Here is a 14,689-nt window from a genome sequence, read left to right as displayed (position 1 = left end):
CTGTGTAATCTGAGGGAAATATGTGTCTCTAATAAGGTCATATATTTGGCAGGAGGTTAGGAAGTGCAGCTCAGTTTCCACCTAATTTTGTGGGCAGTGTGCACATAGCCTGACTTCTCTTGAGAGCCAGGTCTGCCTATGGTGGCCTTTCTCAATTGCAAGGCTATGCTCACTGAGTGTGTACATAGTCAAAGCTTTCCTTAAACCAAACCTCTCTTTCTCGCTCTTTCTCTCTCTCTCTCTCTCCCTGTCTATCTATCACTCTCTACACAATTAATCCGGAGGGTTATATTTTGTACATCTCCATCAACTCCCTATTCTTTCTCTCCCCTCCCAGCTCTCTCTCCGGCTCTCTGCCGCTCCCTTGCTTTCAACTCCCTCACATTCCACTCTTTTTCATCCCATATTCTATCTCATTCTCCCCTACCCTCCTCCTCTCGCATTTCTATCTCTCTACCGTTCTCCGACACACAATCACTCTTCCCGCTCTCCTGGGCACGCTTTGGTCTCGCTCTACTCAAGCCTTTTTCCTCCTGCATTTCCCTGACGGATACACACACTAACACCTCCACCATCCTGGAGACGTATGTACGCGCACACGCACACACACAGCTCCCTGATGGATACGAACACTTACACCTCCACATACTCCCTGAACGATTCAGACACTTAGCTCCATACCCACACACTCTTCCCTGTCTGCACACCTACACCATATGCTCATAGTAGTGTGTTGTCAGGACGCAACATCTATTAGTGTTGGCCTATTAACAATAATCCAACTCTGCCAGTCATAATGCCAATGGCACAATACAAACACATTGGCGAGAGAGAGAGAGACAAACATACATAAACATGACCTTGTAGTGGCGGGCCCAGCCCCTGAAGTGACTGTCCACACTGTATGCAAGGATTTCCTTTGTGTTGTCTTAGGAATGCTGTATTATCTCACCAACCCCCATTCTTGTCACATCTCTGTGAACCAAGTGATGCTTCTGCTTTTACATCTTGTAGGTCTGATATCTGATTGGAAGTTCACTTTTACAGTATTCTATTGATCAACGACTCAGATTTTGAATCCAAACATTATTGCCCAAACACAACCCGTATCTTACGTCAGATGACGTCAAACCTAGGCAAAGCATGTCTCTCAACCGAATTGCCTTGTAGGTCGTGGAACTCATATTCAAATGTTAAATATTCCACAACGAAAACATAGTTCCTATTTTTTTTTTTTATATCACTGCGCTCCCGTATGACTCTCCATGAAATAGAGAGTAACTCAATTATTAAACACGTTATTACAGTGATTTTGCAATTGTGAGAAAATAAAAACTAAGCGGTGGCTAGCTCCTGCACAGGGACGTCGGTCACCAAAGTGCCTTGCTCAGCTGCTTAGCTAACGTTTGCAGCTAGTTTACTGACATAGGTAACGTTAGTTATCTAGCTAGCTATACCTTCAACAGTTAATGACATAAAAAGCTTGGTTAGCCTGTTTCAAATATCCTGAAGTTGTAGACACGCAGCCCCAAAATTAGGAGGGACATAAATCAGTCTGTGAATCAGCATGTTTCTCCACTATCGGTAACATGCATCTTTGTATTGTTGGGTCAACTGACTACAGCAGCTGACTCGGGAGGCTACTGCAATGACTCGCGGCAGAACAGCCGCTTCATGTAAACTCTTTAATAATGTTAGCATTAGCACTACTACAGTAGCTTACTAGCTAGCGTTTGTTGGAAGCATTCTACATTGTGTGTGCTGCACTAGGTAGATAGCTGGTTGGTTAGCATCATTTCAGTGACTGGCTCAGCTAGCAAGCTATCCAATGTTGGCTTTCGTTCCCATTGTCTAACGTCAGAAATACTGCTCCATGAAACACGAAAATCCTTAGCTAGATATAAAACGGTGGGACTAAAACGTCCTCAACAGACAAAACGTACACATTATTGACAGATGTATTGTTCTACAGTAGCTTAGATTAATTTAGACTGTTTTGAGGCAGAAATGGGATTCAGCGGAGTATGTCACCGATGTAATATTTTAGAATGTTAGACAACACATTTTAGCCAGACTACTTTGGATCTATCCAATTACCATTTGTGAAATTCGAGACAGAACAGTGCAGATGGAATCAACGCGCTATCTGACATAAGACAATGACAGACTCTGGCATTACCTCCCAGTGATTAAAAGTTTTTCAGCCTGTTTGACTTGTGATAGCCTATTCTATGACCTTCTGAAGCTACTCTGCTGCTTATGGATGAGCGCATTAGGCATGTCACCCAGGTAAAGTAATGATATGATAAAAATAGTGTGCTGGTGAAATGGCCTTCTGGGCACATCACTACCTCTTAAAGTAGGTCTATTTTTAATACATTCATCATCAACCCTGCTGCCCAGGAGAATGAAGTAATGTGGATCACACCTCTTCACTCTAATCTATTAATTCCTCTTAATGAAACATTTTATTAAATGGCAGAAAACGTTTTTTGCATACCTCCTAGACTAAAGAGGTCTGAACTACTAATGAGCTTCCTTACTATGCATGCAGAAGTGTTTCAACATTATAACAATGCGGGCAAGGTCTAATTATTCCATGCGTCTTGAGTTACTTGATAACACGTTCTCTTCGGCAATTACGTCCTGGCCAAGAGGTTGAGATGGTTATGTAAAGAACAGGCTGAGGGGAGAGGAGGCACAGTGGAGTGGTTCCTGAGCCCTATTCAAACACACAGATAATGGGTACGGAAGAGCAGGCTCTGCTCGTGCACACGCACACACACCGACGCACACTAGAGAGGAGGGGCTATGGGTATTAGTAACAGTAAAGCTTATGCCCTGACTGGAATTCCTCTTCATGTCCGTGGGTGGAGGTTGTACCAGTTGACCACCATCGCCATGGTGACTGAATGGGGTTGGATGTAGCAGAGAAAGGTTGTTAATTTTGGGGAGCTCAGACAGTGTGGAATGGCTGGCCATCGTTTAAGGACATGGGGATTCATACAGACACAAGTCCGGGGGAGGGCTCTTTCTGGCCATGGCTAAGACAGTTAGGCCCTTACACTGACGCTCAGCCATGGTATAGGTTAGAGCAGGGGTATTCAGCATGGGTGTCTGCAGCCCCCCCCCCCAATGTTTTTATGAATATTGCTAGCAACAACAAAATAAACACGTTTTTTATGACATACCTACAGTAGAAAAGAGGAGAATATACTATTTGTAATGATGTCAACTTTATTTCTTAACTCCTAATATTGAGAAAATTACACTCATTGGAGCCAATTGCACTCACTGGAGTAGCTAACATAGCCGCTGGCAAGGTTTCTTGACTTGGACATTTTTGCCAACACATGGCTAACCTTTGTTAAACCAGCTAAACAGCTGCTCTTATCGAAAATGAGTTTTGAGTTAGCCTATTAGCTAATAGGCTATGTTAGAGTTTACACTTCCTCTTCCAATTATAATGTGGGGAGGTCAAAATAATGAAAAACTATCTGCCAAATCTATTCAAAATGTTTTTTTGCTAACATATGATGGGGGTCCCTGGGTCACCGGTTTGCCTGGGAGAGGCTCCCTGGGCAATAAAATAATGAAGACCCCTAGGTTAGCGGGCTACTTCTAATGGACGAAGAGGGAGGGAAGGGGGAAGGGAGAACAACAAAAGAGGGAAGAGAAACGTGGGTACACACACACACACACACACACACACACTGAAAGTTTCTCCTAGTTGAACTCCCTGGACAGTAGCGTGTCCAACCTCTTCTATTCTGCTCTGTCCACTGAGTGTTGGCTCTGATAAACTAGCGCTATTATATTCCACTACCCCATTCCCCTCCACCAATTTACGCTTACTCCCACGGCATTCTCCCTCTGTCCTCGACTTCTGTGGTAATGACGGTGCAAGACAGACCCACACCTTACACACAGATGCCTGCACACACACACGCACACACACATGCCGAACACACACACACACCATTCTGAAGACGTACGTACGCGCACACACGCACACACTTACACCATCCTGGAGACGTACGTATGCGCACACACACCCAAAACTCCCTTGGATTAATTTGTAATTTTAATCTATAGCGCCTATTCTCTGGCCCAAATTCCAGCAGAAACCAATGGGGGCTGATAAGCCATTAAAAGTAAAGGGATACCACCAGCGATGAACACAGCCCATGAATCTGTAATCACACTGACATTCTGGATTCAGTTTATATATCAGCGTGACGGCAGGTCCTAATGTGTGCTTTACTGTGGACTCTAATGGTGAGGTGGAAATGAGTGTTATATATCGTCAGTGTACACACAAATCTGTGTAAATTATGTCTGTTTATGAGCTGGTGTAGACGGCTGGCCCTGGGATCCAGGTTTCTCATGCATAGTGGTTATGCAAAGCAGAAGATGCAGCTGTGAATCTCCTCTCACACAGAGGAAGGCGATATTAAATATATAGATTATACTCTGTAGATGTAGTGCTTCTCTGGAGTTCAAAAGAGGCTCTAGGAAGTTTTACTAAGAGGAAGGAGAGAAAATTCTGTATCCAAAACTTCTGAACCCAAGGATTCAAAAGCCAGCTTCAAGGGGTTCTTAGACAGACAGTATGTAGTGGCAGATATAGGGGAGAGGTAAAAAAAAAGGGGGAGGTCACAATTCTGTTTGCAATTGTTTACATGGATACACTTCTTAATAAAAACCTATTTGAAACAAGCCATTACATTTCGTTATTATCATGGCATTTCATTATTATTCAGGTTATTACTTATAAATATGAATCAACAACTTAAGAAATGCCAACTTAAGAAATGTTGCATTTTTGTAGACCCTAGCCTAACATTAATTAGGCTAGGGTCTATTTTTCTCCACTCCCTGTCTGACTTACGCGCCCAAAGTAAACTGCCTGTTACTCAGGCCCAGAAGCCAGGATATGTATATCATTGTTACCATTGGATAGAAAACACTTTGAAGTTTGTAGAAATGTTAAAATAATGTATGAGACTATAACACAATTGATATGGTAGGAGAAAATCCAAAGAAAAACCCATGCTCTTACATGGAGTCCATGCTCTTACAATGGAAAGCTATGGGCTATATGCAATTCCAGCTCACAGATTGCAATTCCTATGGCTTCCACTAGATGTTAACAGTCTTTGTTCAAGGTTTCAGGCTTGTTTCTTCCCAAACGAGGAAGAATTTTGAGTTTTGTACTGGGAGTCAGAGTTGGAAATCAGTCTGTGCGCGCACAATGAAGAGGACGGGCACTTACTTATTTTGCTTTTCTATTGAACATACTTCTTTCCTTATGAAATATTATAGTTTAATTACATTTTAGGGCACCTGAGGAATAAATATAAATGTATTTTGACTTCTTTTAACAAAGTTTAGCTGTAGGTTTTTGGATTCCTTTCTCTGCATGTTGAACGAGTAGATTACTCAAATCGATGGGGCCAAATAAACAGACTTTTTGGGATATAAAATAGGATTTTATCTAACAAAACGACCATGCATGTTGTAGCTGGGAACCGTTGGATTGCAAATCAGAGGAAGATTTTCAAAAAGTAAGTGAATATTTAATCGCTATTTGTGATTTTATGAAGCCTGTGCTGGTTGAAAAATATTTTGATGTGGGGAGCTGTCCTCAAACAATCGCATGGCATGCTTTCGCTGTAAAGCCTATTGTAAATCAGACAATGCAGTTAGATTAACAAGAATTTAAGCTTTTAACCGATATAAGACACTTGTATGTACCTAGATGTTTAATATCCATAATATTTATGATTATTTATTTGAATTGCACACCCTCCAATTTCACCAGAAGTTGTTGACAGGTGTCCCGCCTATCCCAGAGAGGTTAACGGAAAAGTATGAAGGAATTGACAAGGAAAGTATGAAGGGGACAGCTATACTATAGTATGAAGATGAAATTGACAATCATTAAAACAGAAACATGCAACATGTCCATAGCCTATTTATTAGCAACACTGATTATCAAGGGAGAGAGTATTGGAAAGATTTTTCAAATACTGTGAGGAACTATTATAATTTGAAAGGATGTACATTTTTTTATTTTTAAAACAGACCTTAGTTGACATACTGTGTGAGGTGAAGAAACATTACTGAGATGCCCAGCTGGGCAGGTACTTCTACGCTTGAATCTGCGTGCACGCTCCGTCAACATGAGAAGGACAAAGAAAGCAGACCCATGCTCATTGTTCACATGGAGTGCATAAATGATGGTTATGAAATAAACCAAAACTTGTTTCTCACAGGTAGTGAACGTTTCCACTCCGAGAATGAGAACGGTAAATTACTGTAATTAATACATGTATTAACAGAAATAAATGTAACCAAATGAGCGAGATTAACGGTAAATTGCCTGTTTTACAAGCAGTAGATTACCACATGGGTAATGTTCCCTCTAAGCTGTGCACGTGCGTGGGTGAGCAGTAGCACTGAGACTGCTGCGCAGCTCCCTGAGCTCCCTGGACTGCTGTGCAGAATGCAGAAGAAATATCAGCCCACAAAGAGAAGCACGAGATTGAACTTCCCTCAACTTTCTAGTTTCCCCTGTTAGTTAAGACTACCAATATTTCCCTTTACTGTGGCAATTGTGATCGAGTCAACGCAATATTAGCCACTTTCAATGCAACATACCGGAACAAAACAAACTACGTAAGAGATTTTGTTATAGGCAGAACGCATAGGAGTAGGATTCTATTGCGCACGACTCAACGGCACAGCCAATCAGAGCTGCAGTAGGCCTACATGCAAATAGACCATTGCCATATATGAATCTGCGCTATTTACCTTGAACTGGACTGTGTTTACAGCTGTGGTTTTGAGGAAGTTTGCTTTTGTTTTGAGATCAAAGCAAGAGCTGCATGTAGCCACATGTGCACATTTTGTTCATATCCTTTACCAGTTAGTGAGTTATTAGCCCAGTTATATATAATTTGTAGTCAGCAATAGAGGAGTGATTGCTTCCTACAAGAACACAAAACATGTACATTTCTAGACATCTTTGAAAAGCGAGTTAGGTAAAGAGCTTTTGCTTTGTCTTAAAGGGGCAGTGTTGTATTTTGAGACAGCCAAGTAGCCAATAGGCAGAGGGTAGCATAATTTGTCTGATTCTCTGTAATAATGGTATGGGAATAATAATACATTTTACTTTATAAAGTGGTTTCTTGCATCAAACAACGACGCAACAACATTTTCAGTCACATCCTTGTCTGATGGACAAGTGGATAAACAGGTTAATGTCAAATGTCTCATGGAATGTAGGCCTACCTTGAACATCACACATTGGCTGCTACCGAAGGCTGAATAATAAAACAGCCATTTCCATGTTAAAATGTTATGGGATGCATTTTCTACATTGTTTTTGATGGTAGACCACTCTGGTAGATCTACAGTATGATCTTATAGCCACAGTAGACTACTTGGCCAATGTCTGAAACTGTAACTTAAAGTGGGTACAGCCTCAGTGTTCACAGTAAACGTGCGCTGGAAGTTGCATAGAATTTTCACAACGTTCAGGACTGGGCATGATCAGCGTTGATTAGTCTATAAATTAAAATATGCTGTATCAAATTATACCATGCCAGGTTGGAGTGGACTTGCCCATTGTCCATTTGACACAACGTTAGCACATTATAGGCCACAGAGCCAGAACAACCTTGTCGAAAGCTGTTAAATCATTAATCAATAGACAGACACATCAAACCATTTTTAAAAGAAGAGAGATTTATACTAGCAACAATTAAAATGTGAATTGTATAAAAGTCCACAAATCAAACCATATTTTACTGAAGTACCATACCCTATAGCACCTATCATCAGTTGGAAAGAGGAGGAGATATAGAAAGTTGAATAGACAGTCTAAGTTAGCAAAACAATTGCTTATAATCATTAGCAGACACTATTAGCTCCAGTTTACCTCCATGAAAATGAAGCTAATAAAAAAATCATTTAAATCTTAAAATGAACGTAGGTTTATTTAAACGGTTTTGATGGTTATTTTATTTACATGATGGTCTTCATCCATAACCGTCAGTGACATGGTTATTCAATTACCGTCACAGCCCCAATGTCAGCCTCTTTCCCTGCTCCCTCTGGGTCTCTTCTTACATTTAATTGGCTGTCTGACAGTCCTCTATGGACCTGTAGGCCGCTGATTACACTGATGGGGTCGGTGGCAGGGACAGTAATGTGACCAAATACATGTTGTGACAGTTGTATGGTTACTGAAGCAGCAAGGGACATATTTATGACGAGAGGGTTTCAGTTCAGCATGAGACTGGACTGCAGGCCCTGAAGATATCATGGTGTATTGGTGTGTGTACTCTACAGCATCTTTGCATTTGTGAAGTGTGTGTGTTTTATATATGATAGTGTTTGTATAGTGTTTGTAGTTGCCACATATTTAGCATTGAAGGACTTCAGTTGAATGGTCACCAGGCCTCCAACCAATCAGGATGTACAGTGTGACTATCTGTGAGGTGGAGTGGTAAACATAGCAAGTCACTATGGTTCGATCCCTTAAAGTAATGCTGCAGGATAACCTTGATGAGGAAAGTTGGTTATAAATAGGTTTTGTTGTGATACGAAGGGATAAGAATGTAAATGACATGCAAATGTATCCAACAAACATTGCATCTGTATTCAAATGTGCCTTAGATACTGAAATGTGAGTAAGGTTTGGGACTGGGGACATGAAACAGAGTTTTGGTTGAAAGTGGATGCGAATACGAGCAATAATGGAGAAGTTTTCCAGAGCCTTTGTGAGCTCTACTCAACATGAAGACACTAGCATAATCCACATTGCATTTCTGAATTCCTGCATATTGTTTGGAATGTAAATATTTAATGATAAACTCTATTTGAAAATGGTTATGTTACATTTTTCAAAAAAGTGGAAATGTAGATAACTAACTTTAAAAATGATCTATGTTTTCTACAGTCCACTGAATAGGGAGGTGCTGATTATTCAAACACACACGCACGCACGCACACACAGACGGGTGTGCGCATACAGGGAGCGTGCCAAAACAAAAGCCTTTGATGCCGGTGATCAGACAAAGCATGCAATGTCTTCAGAAATCCACAAAGCCAATTGAAAGCTTACACAACCATCAAATCCTCCTTTATCTTTATTTCTCTTTGTTTTGTTTCTCTCTCCATCTATTTCTCAGAACTTCAGCAGGGATGGTCATCAGATGTGAAAATGAATCACTCCAACATCACCATGTGCATAATACACTGTCATTAGTCTACTGAGACAATTCAATGGCTGTACTTTGAAAGAATGTCCTTTCTTAGCAGATTTGAAAAAACTTTTACCCATTCTGTGAATTCATGTTATTACTTAGAAAATAAACTCTTCAACTTTCCAACTCAAAGAGAATACTTCATCTACAGTCTGGCATTAAGCAGCCTTCTGCATGTCTCTCACTATTTCACATTCACAAACTTCCTGATATTAGACTACTGACTGACTGCTGACACCCAGGGAGTTATACTGGGTGTATTATTGCTTTAGTGTGTGTGTGAGTATATGTCTGGTGCTTGGGTATGCAGAGTGTTTCTCTGAACCCCAGTGTTCAAGTGTGTGTGTGTGTGTGTGTGTGTGTGTGTGTGTGTGTGTGTGTGTGTGTGTGTGTGTGTGTGTGTGTGTGTGTGTGTGTGTGTGTGTGTGTGTGTGTGTGTGTGTGTGTATGTGTGTGTGTGTGTGTGTGTGTGTGTGTGTGTGTGTGTGTGTGTGTGTGTGTGTGGGGGGGGTAAGGTAAATCTCTCTCTCTCTTTCTCTCAGGCTACTGCCCACCTCTCTAAATGTCCCTCTCAGTAACTTCTATCAATTCAATTCCCCTCCTCTGGCTTCCATTTCACTATTCCTCTGTCTTCAATCTATACCAATTCCACCATCTCTCATTCTCACTATCCCTCTCCTATCTACCTCTCTTCCAACCTTTCATGTCTTTTACTCCTACCTTTTCTATTGCTCTCTATTTTTCTCGTTTTCTCTCTCTATACACTCCCTATATTACACCCCCTATCCTTCCCTCTACGTATCTCTCATAACCCTCTCTTAGCAGTTATTGGATCAGTGCATTTATAGATGCTTGTATATTGTTATATTACATTGTTTGCCACTTCCCCCCTCCAAAACCAATTATGCAATAAATAAATAGATAAACAACATAGCGGCCATCCTTCGTGGCTGTCTAACAGTGCCAAATGGCCTAAATCAGATTGCAGGAAGGAAACAATAAAAATATAAAATGCTGAGAGTAGGCTAGATTTAATTATCAGACACCTTAGAGACAGGTAACCCAAACAGGATTTGACTACAGGAGATGTCCGACCTAGCAGATACACAATCCAGGGAGGTGACTAGGAGGACACCAGAGAGTGGGATAGGAGAAGAGGAGGACAGGCTGAGGAGAAGAAGAATGTAGTGGGGGTAAGGGAGAGGAGGAGGAAGAGGAGAAGGAGGGAAGTAAAATGACGTGTGGGGGAGGAAGAGAGGAGCAGAGGCAGAGAAAAAGAAAAGGAGTGTGACGAGGAGAGGCGAAGGAGAAGAGGTGAGTGGAAGAGAAGAAGAGGGGAGTGGGGGAAGAGGAGAGATAGAGACGCAGAGAACAAAAAGAAGCAGTGAGTGTGGGGAGGAGGACAGGAAGAGAGGTGGAGGAGAATATATATAGAAGAAGTGGGGTGTGGGGGGAGAGGACAGTAGAAGAGGTGAAGGAGAAAAAGAGGTGTGTGTGGAGAGGAAGACGGGATTGTAGGCTGAGCTCAGGTGTCTTAAAGCAGATATTATTGCCTTATCTGTGACCTGCAGCAGCTCAGCTATTATTTTAGAGAGAGAGAGGAACTGCTAGGGGAGGGAACATAGATGGTGTGTGTGTGTGTGTGTGTGTATACCTTTGGGTGTGTGTGTTATGTAGATTAAATTCCACCTTTTCCTCCTCCTCAGCACAGAGGGAAAATAAACACGGTAAACCCTGAGCTTCACTTCTCTGCTGTAATCTGTTCTGAAGGCCACGGGAGTCTGGGAGATGTGTATGGAGGCACATGTCAACTGTCTCTGCAGGAACAACAAGCTAGAGTCTTGCTTCTGACTGCAAAAGTTGGCTTGGAATGCAAGATGAAGCCAAGTATTGAATCCTGGTGAACACTGTTAAGGATAATAATAGTGCTTTGTGACTGTGATCCCATTAGCTTGTAGCCGTGATAGTGTGTAGTTTGCGCATAGTTAGCATGCAGCTGCGTACCTGCAGTGGTCAAGCAATGCTGCTCTGTTTCAAGGAGTTGGCATGTAACTGTCCTATGGCTGCCTTTCTACGGTGGTCAATAGCATGTAGCCATGTTAGCGTCTAGTTATGTAGCATATAACTCCTTACCTGCGGTGGTGAGGCAGTGTTCCTCGTCGCTGTTGTCCTGACAGTTGTCTTGTCCATTACACAGGAAGCTGCGGTCCACACAGCGCCCGTTACGACACTTGAAGCGGGCCTCCAAGCACACCAGCGGGTTACCTGCTGTGAGAGTACCACAACATGACTCACAGGTTAGAGGTCAGGGGTTAGAGATTAGGTATGTGATAAACATACTGTAGGTATCGTTTTGATTTGTTTTTATAACCACTAGCTCCTTAACACTAGAAGTGCAGAGACCAAACTGCGCACGGCTCACCTGGCAGTTGCACTCGGAACACAACCTACGACACCTGTGACATCTGCAAGCGACATGTTTATGGGAAGTATTGCAAGCAAGAAAAAGCGACAAAGATTTTTGTCGACTCTTAGGACAAGGGATAACAGCTAAAAGAGATCGAACTGATGCCATTGCATGAAGACAGATGCTTTACTGTAAGCACGAGTGAGGCCAAAAATAATATGTCCAATAAATGCCAATAATGGACAATTTTTTTCTTTCGTGCTGATTTGACTATTTATCAAGCCCACTTTGAACTGATACTGAAGGTCAGGATAATGGTAATTTATTCATTTGACCGTGTGTCTTGCTGACCGTGCGTCTTAGTAGTTTGGGTATTTGCATTTGTTTTGTCGTTATAAAATCAAGTTGTTACCGTTTTCCAACGCACATGCTTTTTTAAACATAGTTGTACAAAGGCAAAACCATGAATAAAATTGGTTTATCACTTGAAATTCTGTGCTTTTAGTGTTTTTTTTTATTTTTACATATAGCCTACAGTAACATAAACGAATAAAAATGCTATTATGTAAAAATATATATTTTTCCATATTCTAATGTTACCTAAGACCTTCATAAACACAACCAAAGGATTATTTTCCCGATAGCATTACATTTATTTATTAAACTGTTAGAATGTTGACGCCCCAAAAGACACATCATTGGCTCAAAGTGGGGTCCCTCGAGGCCTGGCACTTTAGGTGTTAAACTAAAGAGCAGAAGCTGTCCAAAAGAAACAAGAGAAACCTCAAACCTCAATCCAAAACATATACTGTAACACAGTCCAATTTAACAGAAACGTTGGGATTTTAGACTTTCCAAAATGATCAGAAATTTGAAGAGGGGAGTAATGAAAAAATGTAACACATCACACTGGATTGAGAGATACAGTAAAACCATTTGATCAGGGTTTTTGATTAGATACCAAAAAATCTAACTCCAATTAGCATGAGAGACATCAGAAAAGTTCTGATTCCTCTTTGCACTCTGTGCTGCTTGGCCTTTGTTCCAAGCCTGGGCAGAATTAGGCGGAATTATCTTGTGAGACGATTCCGACAATTACCCAATGGAGATGATGTGGTCGGCTCCCAGCACAGAGAACACGGAGGGAGAACAGCTCCATTGAAATAGCTAGATTAGATGTGTGAGCCGTGTCAGCGTGGGGGCCTGCGGGCTAGGCACAGTGTTTCTGACGATGGAGAGTGATTGGTTCGTTAGAAGCTGCTCGGCTGAGATGGAGAGAGACAGGAACAGAGACACCACTCCCACCAATCCCTCTCCCAATCCTCCACTATAATATACTACAGCTGGCTCCAAAATGATCCCTATCCCTGTACTGTGTCTACTACCAAGAGGACAAATTGCACTGACTATAGGTCCAGAAGACCAACCTGAATGTGAATACAGTATGTGGCTAAATAGAGAGTAGTTTCCATGAGAATTGTATATTAGGGTCATGATGAGGTTTGGTTGTAAGGGTTATTATGGGATGGGAGGTGGTTGCCGTGGGATACTCACTGCAGTTATCCTCGTCGCTCCCGTCAGGACAGTCACTGAAGCCGTTACAACGGAAGCGCCCGATGATACAGTGGATCCCGTTGGCACAGGCAAAAAACGTTGGAGCACACTTGGACTTTATCTTGGCTGTAGGGAGGAGATAGGGAGAGAGAGAGAGAGAGGGGGAGAGAAGGGTCTGTTATTTAGGATGATGGCAGAAATATCAATGGATGGATGATGCTGCAGTTTTAAGTGTCATAATAGAGTTGAGCTGTGGGGATAAGAGAAGTAGAGAGCGAGAGAGAGAGATAGATAAGGAAGAAGAGAGAATGAGAAGGAAGGAAGGACAGCCTGAGAGAGATGGAGAGGAGAGGGAAAGAAATGGAGGGAAGGAAGGAGCGAGATGAAGAGCAGGACAGGGAGAGGGCGGGAGAGAAGGAGTGAGAGAGAGGAGAATGGTAGGGAGAGAGGGATGTGTTATATGGGACATACCAGACAACCACTGTATATTACAGGATGTTGATGTAGTGTCATTCACGGCCTTAAAGGATCCTCTTATTGGCATTCTGGCAATGGTGCACTTTGAATACAGAACTGTTGTTCTGTCATACTAAAGGTCAGTGAATTAATCAGTTCTACTTATCCTGCAGTACTTCTTTGCACTTTCTCTATTGGCCTACTGCCCTCAGCTTAAGAGCTACTGGTTGGAGACAGAATGGAAAGCAGTTAGGAAGGAGAGCAGGCAGAAAGCAGACAGAGACAAAAAGAGAACAGATAGTGGAGGGGACCCTTGGAATAGATCCAACACCAGTCAGTCTAACCAAGGGTAGATGGACAGAGGGCCAGAGGAGATTGATGAGCCTCCACCCCCATCATTCAGCACCGTTTAACACCAGTAGCACCTAACTTCAGCTGCCTGCCTCAGACATATTGATCTCCCCTCTATGGAGGAGGAAAAAACTGTACAGGAAGTTGCTACACCACAGACAGAGACTTGTGGGGAGAAGTCAGACCAGAAAGACCTTGGTTACTGCTTTTCAATCCAATGCAGATGGTGGCTTTCTAGGGCCAGGATTGGCATTTTGAGAAGTGCATTGGATTTGCACATGGAGTCTGTCCCATAGTGTGACCCAAACCTGCCATGGCAAGATGAGTCCACCATCTTGGACACGCTACTGTGCAAATCAAAGAACCCCTGAAAGTGTTATCTAGATTAGAAATCCACTAACTGGAGAGAGAGAAAGCTGAAAACATGTTTTAGTCAATGTTTAATTGCCCCGGGAAAATGTATGCAACACAAAAGCTTAGTAACTCAGGCGCTTAAAGTATAGATCAAACTTTCTGTCTAAGTAATCCACCTCATACGAGAGCTACCAAGTAGGTTGCATAGCTAGCAGCCAGTTGAGCAACCACTGCCAGTAACCAGTTAGCCACCAGAATGTGGGTACAGACACTGCATACATAACAGGCGGCT

At 42.2% G+C, this 14,689-nt stretch overlaps 1 protein-coding gene across 2 annotated transcripts in view; it reads right to left on the bottom strand.

Annotated features, from left to right (window-relative positions):
- ldlrad3 (low density lipoprotein receptor class A domain containing 3) overlaps nucleotides 1-14,689 on the bottom strand; it is a 126,606-nt gene that overhangs the window by 26,714 nt on the left and 85,203 nt on the right. Inside the window, exons 3-4 of one of the 2 annotated variants that reach the window (XM_014148336.3) lie at nucleotides 13,237-13,362; nucleotides 11,409-11,540 (exon numbers count right to left, since the gene is read on the bottom strand). In XM_014148336.3, the coding sequence (XP_014003811.1) occupies nucleotides 11,409-11,540; nucleotides 13,237-13,362 (258 nt within the window). Of the gene's footprint in view, nucleotides 1-11,408; nucleotides 11,544-13,236; nucleotides 13,363-14,689 lie in introns of both variants that reach the window. The other variant, XM_014148335.3, reaches the window with a different exon arrangement.

This window comes from Salmo salar, chromosome 16 (assembly GCF_965601325.2).
Source record: "Salmo salar chromosome 16, fSalSal1, whole genome shotgun sequence".
Classification (NCBI taxonomy): Eukaryota; Metazoa; Chordata; class Actinopteri; order Salmoniformes; family Salmonidae; genus Salmo; species Salmo salar.
Note: the sequence above shows the minus strand (reverse complement) of the source record. Positions and strands in the feature narration are given on the sequence as shown.